At 43.4% G+C, this 26,651-nt stretch overlaps 1 protein-coding gene across 1 annotated transcript in view; it reads right to left on the reverse strand.

Moving 5' to 3' along the window:
* Positions 1–1,266: 1,266 nt before the first annotated feature.
* CTCFL (CCCTC-binding factor like) overlaps positions 1,267–26,651 on the reverse strand; it is a 28,683-nt gene continuing 3,298 nt past the window's right edge. The window contains exons 3-11 of the mRNA XM_064382907.1: positions 21,224–21,394; positions 20,780–20,913; positions 17,771–17,891; positions 16,672–16,821; positions 14,690–14,850; positions 10,754–10,936; positions 6,409–6,529; positions 2,154–2,162; positions 1,267–1,805 (exon numbers count right to left, since the gene is read on the reverse strand). Coding sequence (XP_064238977.1) covers positions 1,657–1,805; positions 2,154–2,162; positions 6,409–6,529; positions 10,754–10,936; positions 14,690–14,850; positions 16,672–16,821; positions 17,771–17,891; positions 20,780–20,913; positions 21,224–21,394 — 1,199 coding nt within the window. The 3' untranslated portion in view covers positions 1,267–1,656. The remainder of the gene's footprint in view (positions 1,806–2,153; positions 2,163–6,408; positions 6,530–10,753; positions 10,937–14,689; positions 14,851–16,671; positions 16,822–17,770; positions 17,892–20,779; positions 20,914–21,223; positions 21,395–26,651) is intronic.

A 26,651-nucleotide genomic window follows, 5' to 3' on the forward strand; every position in this document is an offset into this window, starting at 1 on the left:
CCTTTTTAAGGCTGCATAATATTCCACTGCATGTATATACCACATTTGTTCATTCACCTGTCACTAGAATTTGGGTTGTTTCCACCTTTATAACGCTGCTATGAACATGGGTGTGCAGACACCTCTTGGAGGCCCTGCTTTTAGTTCTTTTGGGTATCCAGTCTATCTGGAAGTGGGATTGGTGGGTCATATACTAATTCTATTTTCTTTTTTGAGAAACTGCCATACTACTTTCTACAGTGGCTGTGCCATTTCACATTCCCACCAACAGTGCACAGAGGTTCCAATTTCTCCACATTCTCTCCAGACAAAGAAGACATTTTTAAGGACCAGTACTGATATATAACAAAGATAGCAATTCTAAGTCATTTCATTTTATTGAATTATGTAAAACATCTTTAAATAACAGTAAAAAAAAACAAACCATTGCAAAAATTCAAACAGTTACAATGATGGCATACTACAGCCCACAGAATTTAAATCTTACGTGAGTTGAGTTGAATTATTTGCTGGTACAAAGATAATATATTGCTCTTCCTGCTGGAAAATTATTTCCACATATTCACATCGTATAGAGCTTCTGAATTTGTGATATTTTCAGTAACAGATCCATATCTTAAGAATTTGAATTTGGGACCTATCAATGATCTTAAAATACAGGGGTAGAGAGACGTTTGCAGCAAAAGAAACTGCTGAACTAAGCAAAGAATAAAAATCTGGCTCCATATAAAGATAGATACTAATTTCAAGTGCTAAAGGGGCATTTCTCATGCTGCTTGAGGGTGGGAAAAATCTTGTCAACTGGCAAAAGAGAAATACTCACTAATCATTGGGCATTATGGAAAAGTGCAAATTCCTTACAGGTTCACGTTTTCATTATCTGATTTTTATGTTTCTTCTCACTCTGCCAACTGCCAATTATTTTTAAAATATAAAAAAAGTAGTTTTAGCAGAAAAAAGCATTATGAAGTGAAATACAAATAAGCAATAATGGAATGTAACCAGGGCAATTTCATACCTGCCAAGGAACATAATTAAAAGAGACTACAAAAATATAAAGGTGAACCTTGCTACCGATACCAAAGTAAAATAGATTTATTCCTTATTTTTTAGTCTAGTCTAGTTTTTCATTCCCTACTCAGTTTTCCTTTTTATAACACTAAAACACTTTTTTGATTGAATTTAGAACTAATTAAAAGCATTATGGTAGCTTTAAATTTTGTAGAAAGTCCATTTGTATAAAAAATATAAACTGCGTCTTTAACGTTTAAAATCATACTATTAGAAATATCATGGGTGTACACAGTGCAACATAAAAATGTCCAGCTTTGGCTGTTGAAGCACCAGCTGGTCTTGACTACTTTGCAGTGACTATTATCCAAAAATCATTACTCGTTCATTGTGGACCACCTTGCCAACACCAAGGAATAAGTTCATAGGTTTGAGGTGTTACCCTCTCGTTCAAGGTTTAAGATTTGATAAAATACCTGCAATGTTTCTTTGAAATATCCAGCTAAAAACAGGAAAACAATTCTAGGCACTACCTCAAACTTGCATTCATTCATTGTCATGAACTTAACTGTTTCAAAGCAAATGCTAAACATTTCTAAATTGCTTTAGAAATTAGGGGCAGTGAACAGGCAGCCTGAATCTCTCTCACTTATCCATCATGTTGAGGAGCATTTCACAGGTCACTTCATCCACGTCCTCTTTCACTCTGGCTGTGGTTTCTCCACAGGCGACAGGCAGCGTCTCCCCTGGGAACTGTTCTCCCTTCGTGGTGGAAGCTTCCTCAGCAGCAGCTTCTTGAGAAAAAGCCCAGGATGAGCAAATTTATCAGAAAGCCAAGGAATTGGAATTAATAAACTGTGCAAACACATTTTGGAAACTATCATTTAAATTTAAACACGGCAGCAAGCATGTTAGAAAGCAATCTAACCGAAAAGACAGCACTAGTCTCATCTAACTACTGCCTTCAGTCGGGGTTTCTCACCTCAGCACTACAGATGTTTGGGGCCAGAGAGCTGTCTGCTGGGGGCGGGGTGCTGTTCTGGGCAGTGTAGGATGTTAGCAGACCCCGGCCTCTAACACTAGATGCCAGTAGCACCCTCCTTCCCAGCTGCAGAAACCATAAAAATGTCTCCAGACATTACCAGTGTCCCCTGCATGTGACAGGGGGGCACAGTCACTCCCAGCTGGCAACAGCTACTGCAGGTGAACGACGAACTTACAGATTTCTATCGAGATGAGCTGCTCACCTAAGTCTCATCCCGGTGCCCGTGGAATGACGCTGCCTACATGAAGCAAGCCAGCTGCTCACAGGACTTTGGTCCCTTTGGCCAATCAACATATACTGAGTACTGATTCTGGGTCACGTATCCTGCTAGGGATGCTGGGGCCAAGGCCAGGTGTGTACCTAGAACCTGTTCCCCCTCCAGCAGCTCAGGAGCCAGTCTGCACAACTTAGAGAGTTTAAAACAGACTACTGTGAGCCGACCCACAGTCAACCCTCTACTCCAGCTGTCCCCAACCTTTTCATTACAGGGACCAGTTTCATGGAAGGCAGTTTTTCCACGGACTGGTTGAGGGGCTGGTTTCAGGATGGGTGAAACACATTACACTTACTGTGCACTTTATTTCTATCATTATTATAGTAATGAAATCATTACACAACTCACCATATTGTGGAATCAGTGGGAGCCCTGAGCTTGTTTCCTGCAACTAGATGGTCCCCTCTGGGGGTGATGGGAGCCAGTGACAGATCATCAGGCATTAGATTCTCATAAGGAGCACGCAACCTAGATCCCTTGCATGCGCAGTTCACAACAGGGTGTGCACTCCTACGAGAATCTAACACTGCCACTGATCTGGCAGGAGGTGGAGCTCGGGGGGTCATGCGAGCGATGGGGAGCGGCTCTCAATACAGATGAAGCGCCGCTCGCTCACCCACCACTCACCTCCTGCTGTGAGGCCCCGTTCCTAATAGGCCACAGGTCCATGGCCTGGGGGTTGGGAACCTATGCTCTATTTATCTTCCAAATTACTTCCCCAAACACCCATAGAGCGCCACACTGAAGAACGCTATTGCCTCATGTCAGTTTTAAGTTGTCTAAAGATATTTTTGCCTGTGCTTCCTTGAAGCATTTCTGGGTGGGGGATGGCAGGGGACAAGAAGACCCAGTTCTTAGATATGAAAAGAAACACTGAGATTCACAAAACAGGCCATCAGGCCAGGCACAGTGGCTCACACCTGTAATCCCATCACTCTGGGAGGTTGAGGTGGCAGAGCACTTGAGGTCAGGAGTTTGAGACCAGCCTGTGCAACATGGTAAAACCCCATCTCTACTAAAAAAAATACAAAAATTAACCAGACGTGGTGGCAGACACCTGTAATCCCAGCTCCCTGGAAGACAGAGGCATGAGAATCACCTGAACCCAGGAGGCAGACGTTGCAGTGAGCCAAGATCACACCTGCACACACACACACACACACACACACACACACACACACACGTGCCATCAGACAGTAACGTGTCGAGATCCATCAATGAACTGGAAAGGCGCTGCACGCTGGTGTACCCGCAGAGCAGACGCAGAAGTGAGACAATTATCTGGATAACACAGGCTGTAAAAACCCTGAAATGCAAATTCAGTCATATTTTTTGCCAGGTTATTTGCCTTAATTCACACTTGCTTTGGATATCACCAGTGACCATAAAACATATGAAAAAAGTCTGCATATTGAACGATACCATCCCTATCAGCAGTTTTTAAGCCTACGAGAGCCTTCTCAACTCTTCTCCACAGCAAAAATGTCACCGACTGAGGGTGACATTTTCAAAATTCACAATCATTCAGTCTTCTAGAGGTTTCATTTAGGAGATAATAAAAAACCCACTACATCAAGGTGTGAAGGTGGGGAGATCTGCAGAGGTGCCTTTAGGTGTCTGATGAGTGCAGAAGTCACATTTCCCCATGGACATTTTAGGATCTGACCTAACTTAGGGCGCAGGCAGCCAGTAACCTGGTCTCGGATCTCCACGATGCGAGCGGACCAACTGTGAGTCACATTTCACTGGTCTGTCTTCTCCAATAAAGGACTGTGCGTATTATTCGCTTGTTTATTCAGTAAGTGGTGGCTTCACGAGGACTAAGGCCAGGCCTGGCACCAGGAGCTGGGGACAGACCGAATGGGCCAGGCCCACCTGGGAGGAGCCTGCAGTGTGCTGCAGGTGGGAGTCTGGTGCTTATTAAATAACCAAATGAGCGTGAAGTGCACAGGAGGGGCAGCAGGGGACCAGGTGGGCGGTCGCGCCGAGTGCTTTTATTTTTCTGAAGACACGGAGCATGTTTAAGGCTGATGGCAAAGGGCAGGCCAGGAGGGATGAGCTGGCAGAGGAGGGTGAATGGGGGTCATAAAGCTGCCGATCTGAGGGATGGGTTCCAGACTCAGAGGCAGAAGTGGCCTCAGATGGGAGGGGTGGCTCCTCCAGTGCCCTCCTCCATTAAGAAAATATGAAAATTGATATTTTACATCATTGGTATAAAGACAAATGGAATCCAGGCTGCATCCGTTACTTGATACCCATCAGTGTGACACTGATTTTTCTTCTGATCTGACCCTATGAGCCCTGTGGACAGCCCTGTGCCCATGGGGCCGGATGGAGAAGCCCCAGGAGCTGGCAGAGGATGGCGGGAACTCAGGCTGGGAGTGAGAGGAAACAGGAGTGCCAGGGGCAGCGGGCAGCAGAGCCCATCTGCTGGTGCAGAGTCAGCAAGGCCTCCACCCAGTGGGAGGGAGGCAGGGGCTGGGAGTTAGGGATGAAGGAGCTCATTGGAAATCAGTAGAAAATTTTTGATGCTGAGGTCCGGAATGAGGCTCTGGGGTCTGGTCACAGCCTCACCCTCCAGGACCTGGGTGCCCAGGCAGGCTCGTCCCCACCCTGCGGTATAGCTCTCTCCCTGCCAGACAGATGACAGTGCCCCCTGCAGAGGGCTGTGGTCAGGATAAGAAGGGACTCATATGCGCTGTCAGTGGTAACTGCTGACCCCTGGAGGAGAAAGGAGGGTGCTGATTCTGGAGAGTTCCAGCTGAGCTGAGCAACGGGGCACTGCCTGGGACCCCTCAGTCTTGCCATTGCCCTGCCAGACAGGGCCTGGCTGTGTGACACAGGCATGGGAAAGGCAGGCCTGGGGCACACTGAGGCTTAGGGATTTGCCAGATGGTGAGACGCACAGAAAGAGTGGGCTGGAACCGGGGACCCAGAACTGACTCCGCACAGAGGCAGCAGGAAGCGCAGGATGCCTGCTTCTACCTGAGTTTCAGATACATGATGGACACTTTTTTTTAGTATAAGTATATCCCAAATAATGTGTGGACACATTTAAACAATGATCACTGTTTATCTGAAATTCAGATTGAGCTGGGCATCCTCTATCTGATCTGGCAACTCTTGAGGGAAGGCAGGTGGAGGGCAGCCGTCGTGTGTGGTAAATTCTCAAGGCAGGGACTGAGGCTGGAATCAGAACGTGGGGCGCGTGCTCGTGCTGTCATCTCGGGTTCTAAGGTCCTCACAGGAAAGAAGCGGAGAAGCTAAAGAGAGCAGGTGGTCACCCGTGCAGGTGCCGGGTCTGCCCCTCTTACAGCAGAGCCACGCACAGGACACAGAGGACAGGGCCCAGCTTCACGCCAACCTGGAAACTCACTTCAGCTCCCTGAGGCCAGAGGGTGAAGACTGTGATGGCTGTGGGGGCTGGATGGTGGTCCCTAAAAGGATGTGTCCATATCCTAAGCCCCATAGCTGACCTCCTTTTTTCAAAAGAAGTCCTAAATTCCTAAATCCTAAGTGACAAATGTCTTTGTAAGAGGCAGGAGAGAAGGCCCAGACATAGAAGAGAGGAGAGAGCTACAAAAAGACAAACGCACAGACTGGAGGATGTGGCCATAAACTGAGGAACACCGGAGGCACCAGAGCTGCAAGAGGCCAGGAAGGACCTTCCCCTAGGTCCCCAGAGGGAGGGCAGCCCTGTCCACACCTGGATTGAGGATTTCTGGCCTCTAGAGTTATTTGAAAATCAATTTCTGTTGTCCCAAGCCACCCAGCTTGTGGTCACCTACTGCAACAGCCCAGGACAGTCCCCGTAGCTGCAGGCGACAGTCCAATGCGATGGAAGAGGGCTCCCGGGGGTGGGGGTTGCATGTGGACCTGCATGGGGCTCTCACACTGACTTTCTCACGCTATGCTCACTGCCATTCTGAGAGGCCTGGCACAAGCGACCTGGTAGGACCAACTGGGGGACAAACAGGGGCTCTGGACACGTCCCCTGCACAGTAACACTCGGCACCCAGGACATCTACAACCAGAAAATCACTGTCACATTAAAAACAAACCCGCATAAAATCAGTACCGTCTCTCCTCGCGGCCTCCTTCGGGACAGTCTGCTTCCTCCTTCTTGTCCTTCCTTGTCCTGAAGCAGCTGCCTTTGCTTGCCCTGAGCCACACTTCTCCAAGTGTCTACGCATGTTACTCTGCCGGAGAATTGACACAGAACACACAAGGCGAGTGAGATGGAGCAGGGACCCCCTTCAGAGGCCTGGGGGGACCCCCAAACATGGAAATAAAGGAAAATCCTGAGTTCTTTTGAAGGAAACTCCAGGTACTTTGCTAGCCCTAAGGAGTGAATGAGAAACCTGATTCGCAAGAAGGAGGCTGGGCGTGGTGACTCACATATGTGATCCTAGTGCTTTAGGAGGCCAAGGAGGGAGGGCTGCTTGAGCCCAGGAGTTTGAGACCAACCTGGGCAACACAGAGAGACCCCATCTCTACAAAAGATAAAACATGAAAAAAATCAGCCAGCTGTGGTAGCATGTACCCTGAGATCCCAACTACTCATGAGGCTGAGGTGGGAGGATTGCTTCAGCCTGGGAGGTCGAGGCTGCAGAAAAAAAAAGAAAGGAAAAGGTAATAGGAACCTAAAACAATAGCCAGGGAAGCTAAACTCAGGGTGTTTGGTGCCCTTACAGAAACCTAAGGTAACAGCTTCTTTTCGAGATGGAGTCTCGCTCTGTCCCCCAGGCTGGAGCGTGGTGGCACGATCTTGGCTCACTGCAACCTCTACGTCCTGGCTTCAAGCAATTCTCTTGCCTCAGCCTTCCAAGTAGCTGGGACTACAGGTGAGTGCCACCATACCCAGCTAATTTTTGTATTTTTAGTAGAGACAGGGTTTCACTATGTTGGCCAGGCTAGACTCAAGCTCCTGACCTCAAGTGATCCACCTGCCTTGGTGTCCCAAAGTGCTGAGATTACAGGTGTGAGCCACTGCACCAGCCAAGATAGTATCTTAACATCTGTCCCTGAGTTGTTTTTTAGAAACCTGGATCTTTACCAAACAGATCCCCTGGCAGGTAGACCTAAGATAAGGGGGAACTGGGGGCTGAAATCTGACCATTGCTAAATCTGTTCTAATTTTGTTCTTAATTTCCTCCTGAGAGGCCTGGAGGAGGTCATGCCCACGAACCAGAGCTAACATTCTTTTCTGTTGACCCCAAAATTTTAAACAAAACTTCTCCTCCTTAACCAATTGCAAACCAGAGTCTCTGAATCTACCTACAACCTGTAAGCCCCTGCTGCAAGGTATCTGACCCTTTCAGGGCAACGTATCCTGCATGCACTGATTTATGATTTCGTCTGTAGTTTCTGCTTGCTTGGCACCCTGTGAATAAACACCTTCCTTTCTTCTGCTGCAAACTGCGGTGTGGATATCTGGTCTTACCGCACCAGGAAAGCACATCCCAGTTTGGTTCTATGACAAGAGTTGGCTTCACCAAATTCACTGAAAAACGCACAGACTTTGGGAAAACTGTGGGTGGCATGGACCTTTGATAATCTTGTACAAAAATGATGACTTTTAAAGGTGACCCTTTCTGTCGTGTTTAGGTCTAGTCAAATGCTAGCTTGCTTTAAGTATTTTTTAAATAATAGAAATCAATGAGAAGACAAAATTTATTTTTCTAGAATGCTTCTACTCTTTAAAGTGAAGACTGATGTTGAACCAAAAATTCAATACATCAGTCAATTTTATAACCATCAACCACATACCATAAAGATTTTACTATTCTGTTAGCTTCTCTCTCAAAGCTACTGGGCAGAGGTCATGGGCAGCAGTTATGAAACTGTATACAACATTCAGGAATAAAAGTCAAACACTTCCTAGTCAAACCTATTCGTGACATCGTCTCATCTAATTAACACTTAGGATAATTTAAGTTAGAAAATTTTCACTTTTTGAAAGGATCTCAGGCAAAAGTAAAAAACTGGTAATGGGCATTTAAATTTGAAATCATACAAAACATCTCGCCTGGTTCCCATTTTGACTTCCTACTGTGCTTAACAGGACGGTCTGCGTTTGTGATGGAAGGTGGAAGAATTTGTGCCTAAGTGGGGGCGATGTAACAGGTTGTTTAAACTTCTTCCATTTTATGCTTAGACACTGGGGTTGGCAAATGATGACCAATGTGTCAAATCTGGCTGCCAACTGTTTCTGAAAGAAAGCAAGTTTTACTGGGGCACAGCCAGGTCTATTCATTTACAAACTGCACCCACAGCTGCTTCTGTGATACAAGGGCAGACTCAAGAAATCATGGCAGAAACTGATTTGCGTTGCCCTGGTGATTATGACGCTGTGCTTATTGGCCAGCTGTATGCCTTCTTTGGAGAAAGGTCTATTTAGACGCTTTACCTGTTTTTCATTGGGTATCTATTTACTGAGTTACGAGACTTCTTTTTATATTCTAGACATAAGTCCAAACATGCTTTCCTGAATAGGAGTTTCAAAACTTCTGATTTTATGTTCTGAGGGACAGCATGAAGCAGACTTGTTCTTTTCTCTACATTCTTATTTCTGGCACCAAAGGGCAGTTTCTTCTCTTTATAATTCTACTCGTTAATTTTAACTCTTTACAATTTTAGCATGAGCGACACTGTTTTGGGAGCACTGCCACTGCTTTTATTTGAAATTTTAAACTAATAGGGTTGACATTTCAGAACTATCCCACTGTGCCACTCAGAAAAACACAACTACACTACTGTTTTCTTTTAAGAAGAAAGATTTTTTTAAAATGGTCAACTTCAGAAAATTCAACTTTTATAAAACTTTTATAAAGTTAGGCTGAAGCCTGCACGGTCTGGGGATCTAGTTAGCCATGTGCAGTGGTTTTTAAATGCCCTGAAATTCTTTGATGCTCTTCATTTCAAAAGAAACTTCATTCCCCACTCCTTGAGTGTGGGTGGGACTCCATGATTCATTTCTTGTGACTAGAAGTAATGTGCCACTTTTTTTTTTTTCTGAGACAGAGTCTTGCTCTGTCACCCAGGCTGGAGGCCACTGGTGCCATCTCAGCTCACCGCAACCTCCATCTTCCAGGTTCAAGTGATCCTCCTGTCTCAGCCTCCCAAGTAGCCGAGATTACAAGCATGTACCACCATGCCTGGCTACTTTTTTTTTTTTTTTTTAGTAGAGACAGGGTTTCACCATTTTGGCCTGGCTGGTCTCAATCTCCTGGCCTCAAATTATCTGCCTGTCTTGGCCTCTCAAAGTACTGCGATTACAGGTGTGAGCCTCCATACCTGGCTGTTGTGCCATTTAAAAGATTAGATTGCAAAAGGCACCGTGGCTTCCTGCTTGCACTCTCTCACTTGCTCTGAGTCAGGAGGATACTCAAGCAGCCCTGCAGAGAAGTCCCTGTGGCAAGGAACTGAGAGGCCTGGGCCAGTAGCTTGTGGCGGGTGCAGCTATGCTGGAAGCAGAGCCTCTGGCCCCAGTCCAGCCTTCGGATGATGCAGCCCAGCGGACACCCTGACTGCAACCTCAGGAGTGACCCTGAGCCAGGACCACCCAGTTAAGCCGCTCCCAAGTTCCCAACCCACAGAAAACTATCAGATGACAAATGTTTGTGGTTTTAAGCCACTCCATTTTGAGGTAATCTGTCATGCAGAAACAGGTAACTAATACAACACCTAAAAGAATAACACCATAAATGTATTGCTTAGCCCAGTACCAACAGCACTATTCTTTTTTTTTTAATTTAAAAAATTATTTTAGAGACAGGATCTCACTCTGTCTTCAAGGCCAGAATGCAGTGGTGCATTCGTGACTCACTGCAGCCTCCAACTCCTGGGCTCAAGTGGTCCTCCTGTCTCAGCCTCCTCAGCAGCTAGGCCTACAGGGGTATACCACTACACCCAACTGATTTTTTTGGAGGGATGGGGGGCCTCCTTATGTTGCCCAGGCTGATCTCAAACTCCTGGCCTCAAGTGATCCTCCCACCTTGGCCTCCCAAATAGCTGGGATTATAGATACCAGTAACATTATTCTAGGGACATCTGAGAAATGTGTGAAAATTGCATTCTCTCTGTCAAGTAGCCTAAATCTAGTTCACTGGAACAATTTGAAAATATTACTCTAAAAGCTTGGGATCTCTGGGGAGTCTGATAACTCTCTAAAACTATTTGTAAGATTTCGGTTGTTGGATTGTCCTTTTGTTTTAGGGGATGAGGAGACCACACTTTCATAGGATTCTTCAAGAATTTTGTGATTTTAAAAAACTAATAACCACTTTCCTAAGGCATGACAGATGCTCCTGAAGTCCTGGCAGGTTTCTATAACCAGGTTTAAACTCTCCTGGTCTGCCACTGTCCTCCTGAGATAGAGGGATCTTTCCATGGGGGATTTACGGTGACTTAAGTAAGCTTACCCAGCGGGAAAAGCCTTTGTCACACTTGGTGCATTTGTAAACAGCTGGGATGAAACTGGCATCATGATATTTCCTGAAGTGAACCTTTAGAAGTTGCTTCTGTCGGAAACACTTATTGCACGAAAGGCAGGTGAATGGTTTCTCTCCAGTGTGGATACGAATGTGAGAAGTCATATAACGTGCCTAAGAGAGAAGGGGAAGAAAGCAGCTTGTCTAGTTCAAAGTGTCTTTTTCCACATTAGACATTATTTATTGTACAATACCTTTTATTTCCCTCCCCAAAGACGAGTCCATTATTAAGCAGAATTACTGCAAACACATTCTCAACAGGGCGGCATTCACTCTCAGGATGTGCCATCTAGGAAACAAACTTGTATGTGGCACCAGCAAGTGATAAAGGTCTTGCAGTGAATTCCTTGCTGGCTCTCCAATCCAACTGGGGATGTGGGAGTACACACCTCAGGGCGTGAAAGGATGGTTCCTTGTCCCCTCATGTACTGGGAGTCATCCTTCTATACAATTATTTGCAATTACCTGAGTTTACAAAAGGCAAATAGAACCTGCAAACTTAAAAATCAAATGTCAGAGTTTAAATTCAGCGGGCATTTGGGGTTGCAAGTATGTTAAGTATGTAAACATTTTTCCAGTTACTTCCCAATAGTATCATAACAGATCTTAATACCAATTTTTTTTCTGAGACAGGGTATCGCTCTGTCACCCAGGCTGGAGTACAGTGGCACAATCAGCTCCCTGCAATCTCAAACTCCAGAGCCAAAATGATCCTCCCACCTCAGCCGCCTGAGTAGCTGGGACTGTGGGTGTGTGCCAGTATGCTCAGCTCACTTTTTATTTTTGTAGAGACAGGTTCTCACTATGATGCCCAGGTTGGTCTCAAACTCCTAGCCTCAAGCAATTCTCCTGCCTCAGCCTCCCAAAGTGCCAGGATTTAGGTGTGGGCCACTGTAACTGGCCTAAATAGAGATTTTAGCTTAGACATGAGAAAATAATTTGAGAAATCAGGACAAAAATACGTATGAAGTCATGCAAAAGTATACATTTTATTTTATTTAAAATGCAATGATTATTTGGATTAAATGTATATTTGGTCTTTTCTGCATTACTGTCAATAACCTAATTGACGGTCTTTCTTCTAATTTTTCTTTCAACCAATTCACTGAACGCCCTCTTCTACACACAGCTTTCATTTCATCACCCTCCTTTGGGACAGAATCTCTGGTCTGCCTGCGGGGAGCCTGGCTCTTCAGGACCACAGCAGCCAGGAGTGCCCAGCAGTGCTCCGAGCCTCTGCCTGCAGCCACAGCATGCCTAGCTGCTCTCTGCTCCTACATACCGGCTGTATGCCTGCTCCAGGCCCCTCATCCTCTTTAAGTCTTATCCAACTTTCAGGAAGCCCTCCTACTTCATTTGAACAAATCTGAGCCTGGGCCCTCAGAAAATTCTTTGTTCAAAATCTACCAGAAAAACTCTTTTTCCTTTATTCAAAGCATTTACAGTTTATAGCCCACATTTCAAAACACAGTAAGCACTGATTTTCACCTTTGGTAACCAATAGCTTGCAGTGCTTCAAAGCAGTGATTTGGTTTTCAAACTTCGAGTCTTAGGACCTTTTATATTTTAAAAAATTACTGTGGCCTCTGAAGAGCTTTTATTTATACAGATGGCATGTATTAGTATTTACTTTCTTAGCAAAACTGAGGAATTCTAAAGGATTTTATAAAATAAAACACTTTATCAACTCATTTAAAAATAACAACAAACCAGCTACATATTATTTCTGTAAAATTATATTACCTATTTTTCAAAACAAAACTAACCTAATGTCTGTCTTAATAGATAAGGTTGCCAGTTACAATACAGGCTGCAACACACTTGTATATAAAACTATTCATGGCCGGGAGTGGTGGCTCACACCTGTAATCCAAGCACTTTGGAGGCCAAGGCGGGCGGATCACCTGAGGTTGGGAGTTCAAGACCAGCCTGACCAACATGGTCAAATCCCATCTTTAAAAAAAAAAAAAAATTAAAAAAAAAAACAACTATTCATTGTCTCAAATTCAAATGTCACTGGGTGTACTGTATTTTTATTTTCTAAGTCTGACAACTCCATTCAAAGCATTCAGATGGATTCCTATCTCTGTTCTTCCCTCAGTCCACTGAGTATGTTAAGTGATAAAGAAAATCTGCTCTCATAGACACGTAGTTTGAAAAGAGAGCAACATTTTCCTAGCTCTTCCAAATAACTGTGGGCATTCTTTCTCCACTATTACACCAAAACTCAGTTAGTCGTGATTTCTGTTTTTAGAGTCTCACTCAGTTGCCCAGGCTGGAGTGCAGTGGTAGGAACACAGCTTACTGCAGCCTCAACCTCCTGGGCTTAAGTGATCCTCCAACCTCAGCCTCCTGAGTGGCTGGTAGGACTATACAGACAGGCACCATCAACCCAGCTAATTTTTGTATTTTTTTTTTGTAGCTACGGGGTCTCATTATGTTGCCCAGGTTGGTCTTGAACTCCTGAGCTCAAGAGATCTGTCCTCCTAGATCTCCCAAAGTGTTGGGACTATAAGTGTGAGCCAGTATGTCTGGCCATGGTAATTTCATAACCATGGGTTGCAGTGTGGAATCTGAAACCCTGTCAATAAACTTGTTCTCCTCTATGATGTTAAAATCTCTTGCTTTATCTTTTACTTTGAATGGATATTTTACCTATGTGTGAGTCTGTAACATCATGGACTGGTCATTTGGAAAATACTGGTTTACCGAGTTACACACATCTTCTAAATGCTGACATATTTCATTACACAATATAAAAATTGCTTTTAAAAATCACTCCAATCTTATCAGAAAAATTTTAAGTATTAGAAAGCTGTAAAGCTTGTAATGGTGAATATACATTTTCCAAAATTTGAATTCTGATTTTTCTCTTGAAAAGTGAAATGGCATCATTGGTCATATGTGTTTCCCTTGCAAGGACAGGCTTACGTTCTTCATTTTCTTTTTCCTTTTCTTTTCTTTTTTTTGAGACGGAGTCTCACTCTGTCACACAGGCTGGAGTGCAGTGGTGTGATCTCAGCTCACTGCAACCTCCTCCCCCCAGGTTCAAGCGGTTCTCCTGCCTTAGCCTCCCAAGTAGCTCAGATTACAGGTGTGTACCACACACCCAGCTAATTTTTGTATTTTTTAGTAGAGATGGGGTTTCACCATATTGGCCAGGCTGGTCTCGAACTCCTGATCTTGTGATCTACCTGCCCTGGTCTCCCAAAATGCTGGGATTACAGGCGTGAGCCACTGTGCCTGGCCTATGTTATTCATTTTCAAAAAAAAGTCCACCAACACCCAATGACTGAGTAAATAAAGTTCGTTTATCTTGTTCCTTTCTCAGTGAAAATGACATTCACGGAGAAAGTGGCTAATTGAGCTGGAAACTCAAACAAGCCCCAAGTGCTTTCCCTCCAGGCTTTGAATGATGGAGGTGCATATGCCAGCTTCTCATCTCATCACAAAGAATATTTAAAACAGAGTATTTCAGGTCAAGATTGAATAAAGTTAACTTCTGCTGCTTCTTCAAGGACACTGCCCTTTATTTTTGCTGCCAGTGTGTGAAGGTGAAGAATACCGCAACGACCTGTTCCGCTGGGTGTCACTGCCTTGATCTGGGCTAAGGACCACCGCTACTTTGACACTGAAAGCACAAATGTCAATGTCTCAAAAGGGCAAATGACACCTTTCCATTATCCTAACAAGGGCTTGGCTCTTGCGGGCCCCTAGTTGATTGCAGGGACCCTGGGGGAATGTGAATATACTTTAAGAACTGCTATTTCGAATGACTGGCTCACAGTTGCTTTCTAGTTATTCTGACTTTTCTCACTCCATTCTTCCACGCACCACTGCCTCTCCAAATTAAGTAAAGTACAATACCTGCTTGCAGGCGTAACTGCAGTGTTCACACTTGAACCTCTTCTCATTTTTATGCGTTTTCTGGTGCTGAATGAGGGCATAGCGTTCATGGAAGACAGCAGAACAGTAGCGGCATTTCAGCTCTGCAGCGCTGTAAGTATGCAAGTTGCGGATATGGACACCTGAAACAGACAGAACGTTATCTACTTCAAGAGTGTTGCTTTCTGTTAGCCTGCATCCCCTCTCTTCTACATGGGGGTTTCTCAGCCTTGGCACCGGAACGTGCTGGTTCCTTCCTGGGCAGGGCGGGGTGGGATGTTAAGGATCATTCCTGGTCTTCATCTACCAGACGCCAGCAGCACCTCTTCCTCCCCAGTTGTGAAAGCTAAAATACCTCTAGATATCACCACATGTCCTCTGGGGGGTAAAACATTCCCAGTTGAGAACCACTGCTCTAAACGAACAGAATGCTGAAATATCATTTTAATACTCTTTCAAATGGAGTTAAATGTTATATAAGGCATGTCATACTGGACCTAAAATGTTCATTTACCAAAGCACTTTGAGAACTACCGTATTATGGGGTAGGTGGATTTTAGGATGATGTTAAGGTGGATTTATATAAAAAGATATAACATCTTTATTTTACCTTAAAAAATCCATACATTGTTAGAAGTCAGTGCCCTGTTATTTCCTATGTTAAAATTAACCTGAGAGACCCAGTAAGGTCTGGCTGGGTATGCTCTAGGGTAAGTTTTGCTCATCTAAGTCTAAAGAATGATGGCTTTGTGATAGTTGTGTAAGAAACCAAATGACAATTGATAGCTGTATGATAGAGGTATTCCACTTTACCCACAGTGACTCGCACATTTAGAGAGCTTGAATTCTCATATAGTTATGGGAAGGAAGAACTAATGTGTTTATAAAGCATCTTACAGGCTATTCAAAGTGTATTACCCACTGGCATGAGATAGATATAAACTGTGTTACTTTGCCATAGTGTCAAAAAAGTCTAGCAACTGGGTAGACTTACGCCCCACTGGGCTGTGTTTTGTGATGTGCTAATATCTATGGCAACAATAACAAAATGGTCCAGATGAAAAATAAAAGTTAAGACTTTGCAAAACAGCCTTTCAGAAAAGTTTTCAAAAAGTTCATCTTATCTCCAGAATTTCTTTGGCCAAAAGGGTAAATATTTTGTTTTGCTAACATATTTTGCCTATCAGTGTCATATATTGTGGAAAGAGAAATAAGTTCATGGAAAAAGGGAGGCCCAAGAATCCTGAAACCAAGAGGCTCATTCACTCACGCTTACTCACACCTTCCCTTCCATTGCTCAACTCTGGCTGGCTTCCCCGCAGGCAGCATCAAATCCCAGCTCTCCTGGGCCTGGTGCTCCAAGTCCCTCTGGACTCCCACTCCCACTCTGTGGGGTCTGACAGTTAAAAGGTTCACCACGTTAGATGCGGATTACGCATTATGGACTCGCCTCCTTTCCCCAAGTGATTGTCCTAAAGGGAAACTGTGTGTTTTGTACCTTCTGCTCCCAAAACTTTTTAGGCCCATAGCCAGGGTTTAAGAAAAGGTGGCTGGGTGTCACGGAGAGAGCACTGATATATTAGGAACCCAGAATCCAGCCACCTCCTAGCATCCTTGGTCATGTGACTCCCAGACAGTTTTCTCTATGTTTCTGAGCCTCAGGTCCTAATCTGAAAAACGGGCTGAATGTGGAATGAAATAATACCCATCTGTGAAAGGTCTTAGCATGTACATAGGGAACAGGCCTGGGCCCAGATTCTAAAAACATGCTATAAAATGCACTTATGAGATCCGGCCACCAGATGGTGCAACAGGACCTCTGGAAGAAAATTCGTCCCAGGGTGAAGTTCCCGAAGACCGGGCATCCCAGTGTCAGGGCCAGTACTTTGCAGGTTTACAGGGCCTCACTCCAAAGAGCTAGCGAATACTGTAGTAAAAGAATGAGCACTAGAACAGACACTCACGTAGGTCGCTTTTCCGTGTAATGATGGTGGCACAATGGGGACACTGGTGTTTGGGGAGGTCTTCGCTGTGTTTCTGCTGAGTATGTGTTTTCATGGTCCCACTCTGGCTGAAGCGGGCGTGGCAGACGTGGCATTCGTAAGGCTTCTCACCTGAGATGTAGACAACAAAGTGATTCCCCCTCCAGGCCTGATCCTTGCCAAAGGACACCTGTGCTGAAAGCGTTTCTTTTGCCCCAAGCTGCCCCTTCTCACAGGACAACCCCCAGTTAGTATGAGACTCCCCAGTCAAGCCCAGACAAGTTACGTCAAGTACAGCTGTGTCCAGGACCGACCAGAGACGTGACTTCTCTGCATCTGGTAGCAATGCAAAAGTTCAAGGTGGTTCACATCCATGGGGCTGTATGAAGAACCATGAAGTACCCATCGATGTATTCTTTACGCAACCAGACATCAAGTACCTGTGTTGTTTTATGTTTTGCCTTAAAGTTGAAGAATGAATTAAGGAGTTGACTTTTATTGTGTTTTTATTTACTTTTTTTCTTTTTTTTGAGATGGGTTCTCGCTCTGTCACCCAGGCTGGAGTGTAGTGGAGCGATCCCAGCTCACTGCAGCCTCAACCTCCCAGGTTCAAGTGATTCTCCTGCTTCAGCTTTCTGAGTAGCTGGGACCACAGGTGTGCACCACCAGGCCCGGCTAATTTTTAAATTACTTGTAGAGACAGGGTCTCCCTATGTTGCCCAGGCTTGTCTCAAACTCCTGGACTCAAGTGATCCTCCTGCCTTGGCCTCCCAGAGTGCTGGGATTACAGGTTTGAGCCACCGTGCCTGGCTGGGAGTTGAGTTTTAAATACCTGAAAAATCTACGGAGGGAAATACTTCGTGTTTTATTCTGTGCAGTGGGGTTGCAGCACAGTATCTATGCAGGCTGTCTTACTGCTAAATAAACACAAAGGCACAGATCAAAATCCTCGTATCCTAAAGGCATGCAAAAATCCACTTTTACCTTTGAACTTTAACTGTGCCAATAAAAAGTAATTTTTTAAAGCTTGCTTTAAGAGCTAACACTGTACGTATCAGGCCTTCAGCACCAGAGCCCTTACCTGAGTGTGTTCTCATGTGGCGTTTCAGTTTGTAGGTGTCTCTGCTGGCGTAGCTGCACTCGCAACACTGGAAGGGGCGCTCCCCCGTGTGGGATCGGACATGGCGCTTCAGTTTACTTGCCTAATAAATACATAAAAGATGTTCATTGCAATGGAAACTCAAAAATTGCAGTGTCTTCCATTAATCAGCATTATAAAAGAGATTTCAATGAATCAGATTTTAACATCAGAGCATGAGAGCATATTTCACTCACTGAAAAAACATGAAAAAGTCATTACTTTTAATCATCTGTTATGGGCGATTTTATTTCATTTGATGTGTGTGTGTATAAGCTCCTTTAGGGAAAATGAACAGCACTTCTGAGAGGCTTTCACATTCAGCTTCACTTCAAGCCCACCTGCCGAATGCCAAACCAGACTTTACTTTCATTTCTAGGGCAACACATTCTCAATAGTTACAAAATTTACATTACACTGTAAAAGCACAACAGCAAACATTTTTATTTCTTGCATAAAGTGAAAATTTTGAAACTCTAGCTCTTGCCGGGCATGGTGGCTCACACTTGTAATCCCAGTACTTTGGGAGGCTGAGGTGGGTGGATTGCCTGAGCTTAGGAGTTTGAGACCAGCCTGGGCAACATGGCAAGACCCTGTCTCTATCAAAAATAAAAAATTAGCTGGGCATGGTGGCGCACGCCTGTGGTCCCAGCTACCTGGGAGGCTGAGGTTGGGAGGATTGTTTGAGCCTGGGAGGCTGAGGCTGCAGTGAGCCGAGATCATGCCTCTGCACTCCAACCAGGGTAACAGAGTGAGACCATGTCTCAAAAAATAGAATAAAAATGAAACCCTAGCTCTTTAATGGAGGGACATCTGTATGTGTCGCCTCATGGTCACAAGTCCTGCAGACTCCACCCTGGCTGGTCCCAGGGTAACTGTGAGTGGAGGAAGGCGTCCCTGGCTACTCAGCATCGGTACCATGTGACAGTGGGTTCCTAAGAAGAATTAAGTTTTAAGTAGAAGAAATTAAATTCTAATTTGAATAATTATGTATCCCAGGCAATCAGTTAAATAGCAAACAACACAACATCTCCCATTTGAGCATTCACTGCCTGACTGGTTTATTGCCTTCTAGAACTATTCTTATTCTGTATTTGTGTATGGCAGGCCCCTATCTACCCCAGCAGGAAATTGGACTGTCAACTATATGTGGACTACAGAAGTTAGGAAGCCACATCAGTCCTGCTGGTGACCCAGGGACGCCACACTCCACCTACCTCCCCAGTAAGTGATGAGTGCACAGAAGCCTAAGGAACACTCAAGAACAAACGGCTTACAATGGAAAACAATAGCCAAGTCAAAAAATTTTGCTTAGATTTTTAGAAGAAAAGTGAATGCCTTCAAACATATTCACAAAATGAAAAGAATCTTTAAAACTATATTGCATGAAAGGTCTGAGGAGGATAAGTGGTGTAAATGAGCAAAGAAGGCCACTATAAAAAACTCTGGATGACTCCTAACGGTGGGATGGGAGGACGAGTTGAGTTCAAAAGCTTTTTTTTTTTTTTAGACAGTGTCTTGCTCTGTCGCCCAGGCTGGAGTACGCCATCTTGGCTCACTGCAACCTCTGCCTCCCAGGTTCAAGCGATTTTCTTGCCTTAGCCTCCTGAGTAGGTAGGATTACAGGTATGTGCCACCGTGTGTGGCTAATTTTTTGTATTTTTAGTAGAGACAGGTTTTCACCATGTTGGTCAGGCTAGTCTCGAACTCCTGACCTCAAGAAATCCACCTAGTGCTGGGATTACAGATGTCAGCCACTGTACCTGGCCGGTTCAAAAGCTTTTTTAAAAAAACGTGTGCATCTGTACCATAGCTCTGATACGTTCCTGCTGGGATTTGTGTCACGGGATGGGATGAGGGAACAAACAAGCATGGCAAGACTTGGAGACTGCAAAAATGGGGGGCTATGGCAGCAGCAGAGACCCCTGTGCTGAGGACACCTCTCACAGGCTGTGTGCAGACCACTGGCACTAGGGGAGGGTCTTGTGGACCTGGGAAGCGTGCCCCGAGCACTGGCAGGACACCAACACAAAGTCCACTCCAGGCCTAGGATCCCCAGCTGACTCTCTTCCCTGAACCCCTCATTCTACATTCTCATACTACAATCACAACCTTTAACTCAGATGAGAAATAATTTTTTAAAAATAGTAACAGCAGAAAAAAGTTATCGGCATCAAATTCTGATCCTATCCATGAAATTTCCTAATTTGTGAAACCCAGCTGCATTGTTACTATATTTAATCTTTAGCCGTTCCCTTTAACTTAGTTCCATCTGAGTGTACTGTTTACTCAGTCCTGACTGGGCTCAGTACCGGCCTCAGCCTGTTTCCCAACACTCAGTGGGACTCTGAAAATTAACTGGTGGAAAACTGGCAGTGACGAGTCAGTGATGTTTCATGTGAGTACCGCTAGACCTGTTAGAAGGTACAAATAAAGCAAATTAACTAAAATTAATTAAAATGACCATGACACACCTTAAGTTTGGAAAGGGCGGTCTCTCTATAATTAAGAACAGCAATGGCTATGCTTAAATCTTCAAGCAAGCTGCTGTATATCTAACTAAGCTCAAAAATTTCAGCCAACATTCAGACTGGATCTGCATTCTATGTTAGAGCAAACATATTTTGATTTCGTGGCCCCAAGTACTAGATAAAATGCGGAACTTTTAGATAAATCTGGGACTTATTTCTTCACCACAAGTAATTTATCTGTAATTTGTACACCTTTACATATTATTTTCACTAATTACTAATCAAAGAAACAAAGAGATCCAATTTTCTATTTTAACTTCATAAAAGCGAATACACATTACTTCCTGCATACATTTTATATGAATAGTATCTTTAGCAAAGCCTGTTTGTAACAGATTCTACTGTTAGTTACACTTGGCATAACTTGTATAGCAGCCTCTACTAAGACATCATGAAGTTTCAAGTCCAAGAATGGCCTCACCTCTACGCTTGCATACTTGCACATGGAGCATTTAAAGGGTTTCTCATGAGTATGTTTATAGCGTCTGTGTCGGACAAGTTCTCCACTGGTGACAAATGCCATGCTGCAGTCGCTACACTTATAGGGCCTGGTTCCTGTAAAATCACATAGTTCATTCTTTTAAAACAAGACTTAACCAAAAACTCCAAGGAATTCATAGCTTTTAAATTACACTCAGTCTCAAATATGCTTTAAAAATTAAGAAGAGGCTCTTTATAAATACCATAGATGCATGTGAGAAAAATCTTTGTAACACTCAGTATTTTTAATGGAAATTCAAGAAAAAAAAAAGAGTAAACTAAAGTATAAAATGCTACACAATGCTACTGTAGAAACGGGATTCACATTCTAACATAAGCCTGAACACACACTATTCCAGAAAAATGGCCCGCCCTGAGGTTTTACCTGTGTGGGTATTGACATGGTTCCGTAGCAGAGTGACTGTGCGGAAGGTTTTCAGGCAGAGGTGACACAGGTGAGTCTTCTCATTGGTGTGAGTTTTCATGTGATGATGAAAACTTGACATTCTAGAAGAGGTGAACATGCAGACATCACAGCAGAAGGTTCGTTTTGCTCCTATAGGCAGGAAATAGACAGTTTATGTATTCATTTATTTCAAGGTTCAAATTCCATTTAAATATTTGAAAGTAAATAAGCACATTCTCTTTTCAACTAATATGGGAACTGAACAGTAGAACATGCTATTAATTCATAAGCTGATTGAAGCAATTCAGGACACCATGTTCCTGGATAACGAGCAGTGCATTTTCTGTTTTGAGATGGACTGATGGCTGTTTCTGGGCACACAGTGGCCTAGGTACTCTGCTTATCCTTCTGGCTGAGAAAAAAAAATGCTAAGGGGAAGACGCCTGAACATTTCAGAATGTCTTGTAGACCTAAGGAGACACGAGAAAAGACACAACACCTGCCTAAAGTGGGGCACCTGCGAAGAGATTCTCCTATAAAAATGTGTCCCTGAAGGGATGCGTTCTCTGAAGGGATGCGTTCTCTGTAGGGTGAACTGAAGATAACCTGCCCCATCCCTGCATCCTTCTCTCCAGCCAGGGGACTGAGAGAAAAACCAGCTAGAATTGTGCCATCCAAAACCATAGCCATGAGCCACATGTGACTCTTAAATTTGGATTTAAACTAATTAAATTTAAATAGAATTCAACCTTTAGTTCCTCTGTTGTAAGCTACATTTCAGCTGCCCAAAGGCTGCATGGAGATAGTGGCTACCATACTGAACAGGGCAGATAAAGACCATTTCCATTAGCAAAGGCAGCTTTCTTGGATGATGCTGGTATAGCACTGACTGAAAGGTGAAGAAATCCCCCCCAAGAAGATGGCTCCAAAGAGGGAAGGTGGCCCCAGTGAGCACATCCTGAGTGGTTCTAACAGTGACCCTTGTGGGATCTGGTTTAAGACAGTTTCTGACCATCACTGCCTGGCAGAAATTAATATATACCATCCCCTCAAAGAACCCACTTTCACCCCAGGCTTCAAGGGATTCCCATAGACAACACTAAAAAGAACCTATGAGCTCACAGTGATCAACAAGATGTCAGTGTGAGGGCAGTGGAAGACAAACAGAAGGCCCAGACCTATGAAGACTTCAGGGGTTGGAATCATCAAATGCAGAAGATGGCTGAGTTATTATTCCAAAAATCCAACCCCCCATAAAACCAATGAAAATAATTGGCAAAAAATGTCACAAGCAACTTTTTCAGGACACTGGAAACTAATTGGAAGCTTCCAGAAACCAGGGGAAACACTTAATTTTAAAAATCTACCTCATTCTCAGTAAAAAAGAGAGCTTGATGGAATTCTAACTTATGCTTGGAAGAATTCTAACTTATTCTCTGCTCCCTAGCTCAGGGGTAGCCTTGAAAATAACAGTCCAAACTAGGTGTGGTGGCTCAGGCCTGCAATCCTAGCACTTTGAGGGGATGAGGTAGGGGTGATCACTTGAGGCCAGGAGTTTGAGACCAGCCTGGGTGACATAGCAAGACCTCATCTCTATTTTTTTCAAACACAAAATACAATAATACTAAAAAGAAACTAATAGCCTAAATGCACAGTATCAGTACCAGACAGAGCAGAATAGACTTCATTCACAAAAAATTAAAACTTTTGCTTTCACCCGTCTAGTGGCTTCCTAGAAAAGACCATGTTAAAAGGTTTGCCTTTATCTTGCCTAACATGGAAACTGCCCAGTGCTAAAGAGGCTACCTGGAGTGAGGCGAGTGGAGGGATGTTTGCTGAAAGCATTCACAGGCAATAGATATCAGTGAGGGCAAATAATGAACTAACAAAAACCTTGAGAGGAAAGGCTGAGGAATGCGATGCTTTGGGGAAGAAGGGCACAGACAAGCTCTAACATATTCCTTGGAATAGAGAAGTCCATGAGCACGCTCCTGGCTCAGGAACAAGCTGAGAAGGCTGAGAAGGCTCCAAGCTCTCATCACTGGCTGACCTCAATGCTCTCAGGAAGCAGGAAGTTAAGGCTAAGACAGCGCTGGATGAATGTTGGGAAGGCCAGCTCTAGTAAACACAAAGAGCTCTTCAGCAAAGACTGAGAGATTTAAGAAATTTTTTTTTTTTGGGGTTTCAGGTATCTAAGAAAATATTTGTCTAGTCATTAACAGAGACTTCAGCAGCCACACAAAGCAAAGAATACAGACTTTATAAAGTTAGTTCAAAAAGATTACCAAACAAACAATGAATACAACCAGCAGCAACAGCTAACCCTGGGGAGGAAAGAATCTGATTTACAAAGTTGCCACATTAAAACATTCCAAATGGCCAGTTTTCAGTAAAAAATTATAAGGCATGCAAAGAAACAAAAAAATATGACAGCTCATTCAGAGAAAAAAAATAATTAACAGAAACTGTCCTTGAGGAAGTCCAGATTTTGGACATACTAGAAAACGACTTTAAATCATGTATATATATTTTTTGGAGACCAGGTCTTGCTATGTTGTGCAAGCTGGTCTTGAACTCTCTTGGGCTCAAACCATCTTCCCTTCACCTTTTTTTTTTTTTTTTTTTGAGACAGAGTTTCACTCTGTCACCCAGATTGGAGTGCAGTGGTGCGATCTTGGCTCACTGCAACCTCCACCTCCCAGATTTAAGCAATTCTCCTGCCTCAGCCTCCCGAGTAGCCAGGACTACAGGTGCCCGCCACCACGCCAGGCTAATTTTTGTATTTTTAGTTGAGATGGGGTTTCACCATGTTGGCCAGGCTAGTTTTGAACTCCTGACCTTGTGATCCGCCTGCCTTGGCCTCCCAAAGTGTTGAGATTACAGGCGTGAGCCACCATGCCTGGCCCCTAAATCATATTTTATCTAAAACATATTTTATCTAAAAATATGTTCAAAGCCCTAAAGAAAACTGAGTCTAAAGGACTAAAAGAAAGGCCAGGCATGGTGGCTCACATCTATAATTCTAAAGCTTTGTGAGGCCGAGGTGGGAGGACTGCTTGAGGCCAGGAGCTTGACACCAGCCTAGGCAACATAGTGAGACCCTGTCTCTATCAAAAATTTACAAATCTGGCAGGTGTTGTGGGGTATGCCTGTAGTCCCAGCTACTTAGGAGGCCGAGGCAGGAGGCTCGCTTGAGCCCAGGAGTTTGAAGCTGCAGTGAGCTATGATTGTTCCACTGCACTTCAGCTTAGTGACAGAGTGAGACCCTTTCTCAAAAAAAAAAAAAAAAAAAAAAATTAGAACTTCTGGAATTGAAAAATATAATAAGTGAAATGAAAAATTCAACAGAGGGACTCAACAGCAGAGCTGAGCAAAAAGAGGAGAGTCAGTGAACCTGAAGTCAGGTCAATTGAGATTATTCAGTTTGAGGGAAAGAAAGAAAAAAAAAAACAAAGAAAAATTAGCAGAGCCTAAGAGATCTGTGGGACATGACCAAGCACAACAACATACACACAATGGGAGGCCCAAAGTGAAGGAGAAGAGAATACTTGAAGAAATAATGCCAAAACTCCCAAAATTTGACGAAAAATCTATACATCGAAAAGCTTAATAAATTTCAAGCAGGATAAAGTAAAAAAGATCCACATAAAGACACATCATAATCAGATTGCTGAAAGACAAAGAATGAATCTTGAAAGCAGCAAGACAGACATGCCTTGTCACATACATGGGATTATCAATGAGATTAATGGCTGATTTGTCATCAGAAATCATGGAGGCCAGAAAGTAGTGGAATGACATTCAAAGTGCTGTAAGAAAAAAAAACATCAAACAAGAATTCTACGTCTGACAAAACCTCCTTTCAAAAATGAAGGCAAAATTAAGACATTCCCAGAAAAATTAAAACTGAGCAAGCCTGTCATTGGCATATCTATCCTATAAAAAAAATGCTAAAGAGACTCCAACAGGCTGAAATGAAAAGACACCAAACAATAACTCAAATCCATATGAAAAAATAAAGACAGTGGTAGAAGTAACAACATATGCAAATATAAAAGACTATGCATTTTTAATGTGTAATCCTCTTTTTTCCTATCTGATTCAAAGAAAGCGTAAAGCAATAATTATAAATCTATGTTGATGGTATATAATTTATAAAGATACACTCCGTGACAATAACAACAGGAAGTGGAGCAGGGAATGGAATTATATAGGAGCAAAGTTTTTTTATATACTATTGAAATTAAATTGGCATTAACTTAACCAGATTATTATAAATTGAGATGTTAAATGTAATACCAAGGACAACTAAAGAAAATAACTCAAAAATGTAAGTAAAATAAAAAATAAAAGAATTAAAATGATACCCTGGGCAGTGGCTATTCAACACAAAAGAAAGGAGTAATGAAAGAACTGAAGAATAAAAGATGTGACATTTAAAAAACAAATACAGAAATAATGAGATAAGCACCCCCTTTTTTTTTCATCAGTAAAGAGATTAAACTCTCCAGTGAAAAGGTAGGGATTGGCTGAAAGGACACTAAACAAGATGCAATTATTTATCTTCTACAAAAGACTCATTTTAGATTCAAAGACAAATAGGCTGAAAGTAAAAAGATGGAGAAAGATATTCCACACAAATAGTAACTCAAAGAGAGTCAGGGTGGCTATACAAATATCAGATTATATTAACTTTAAGACAAAATTGTTATACAAGACAAAAGGGCATTATATAATAATGAAAGGGTCCATCTATCATAAGGATACAATTATAAACATGTATGTGGCCAGGCACATATGTAGCTCATACCTGTAATCCCGGCACTTGGAAGGCAGAGGCAGGCAGATCATTTGAGGTCAGGAGTTTGAGACCACCCTGGCCAACATGATGAAACCCCATCTCTACTAAAAATACAAAAATTAGCTGGGTGTGGTGGCACATGCCTGCAATCTCAGCTACTCAGGAGACTGAGGCAGGAGAATTGCTTGAATCTGGGAGACAGAGGTTGCAGTGAGCCGAGACTGTGCCATTGCACTTCAAGCCTGGAGACAAAGTGAGACTCCATCTCAAAATAACCCAACCAACCAACCAAACAAACAAATATATATATGCACCTAATAACAGTCCCAAAATATAAAAAGACACAAACAGAGACACATAGGAATAATTACATGTGATAACAGAGGCAGAGACTGGAGCAATGCATCTGCAAGCCAATGAATGGCATGACTACTGGCAACACGAAAAGCTAAGAGAAAGGCACGAAATATATTCTCCCCTACAGCCTTCCAAGAGAGCATGGCTTTGCCAACACCTCGATTTCACACTTGCAGCTTTAAGAACTGTGAGAGGTATGTTTCTGTTGTTTGAAGTCACACAGTTTGTGGTGCTTTGTCTTGGCATCCC

This window comes from Aotus nancymaae, unplaced genomic scaffold (assembly GCF_030222135.1).
Source record: "Aotus nancymaae isolate 86718 unplaced genomic scaffold, 86718_ANA_hifiasm-v0.15.2.pri h1tg000029l, whole genome shotgun sequence".
In the NCBI taxonomy this organism is placed as follows: domain Eukaryota; kingdom Metazoa; phylum Chordata; class Mammalia; order Primates; family Aotidae; genus Aotus; species Aotus nancymaae.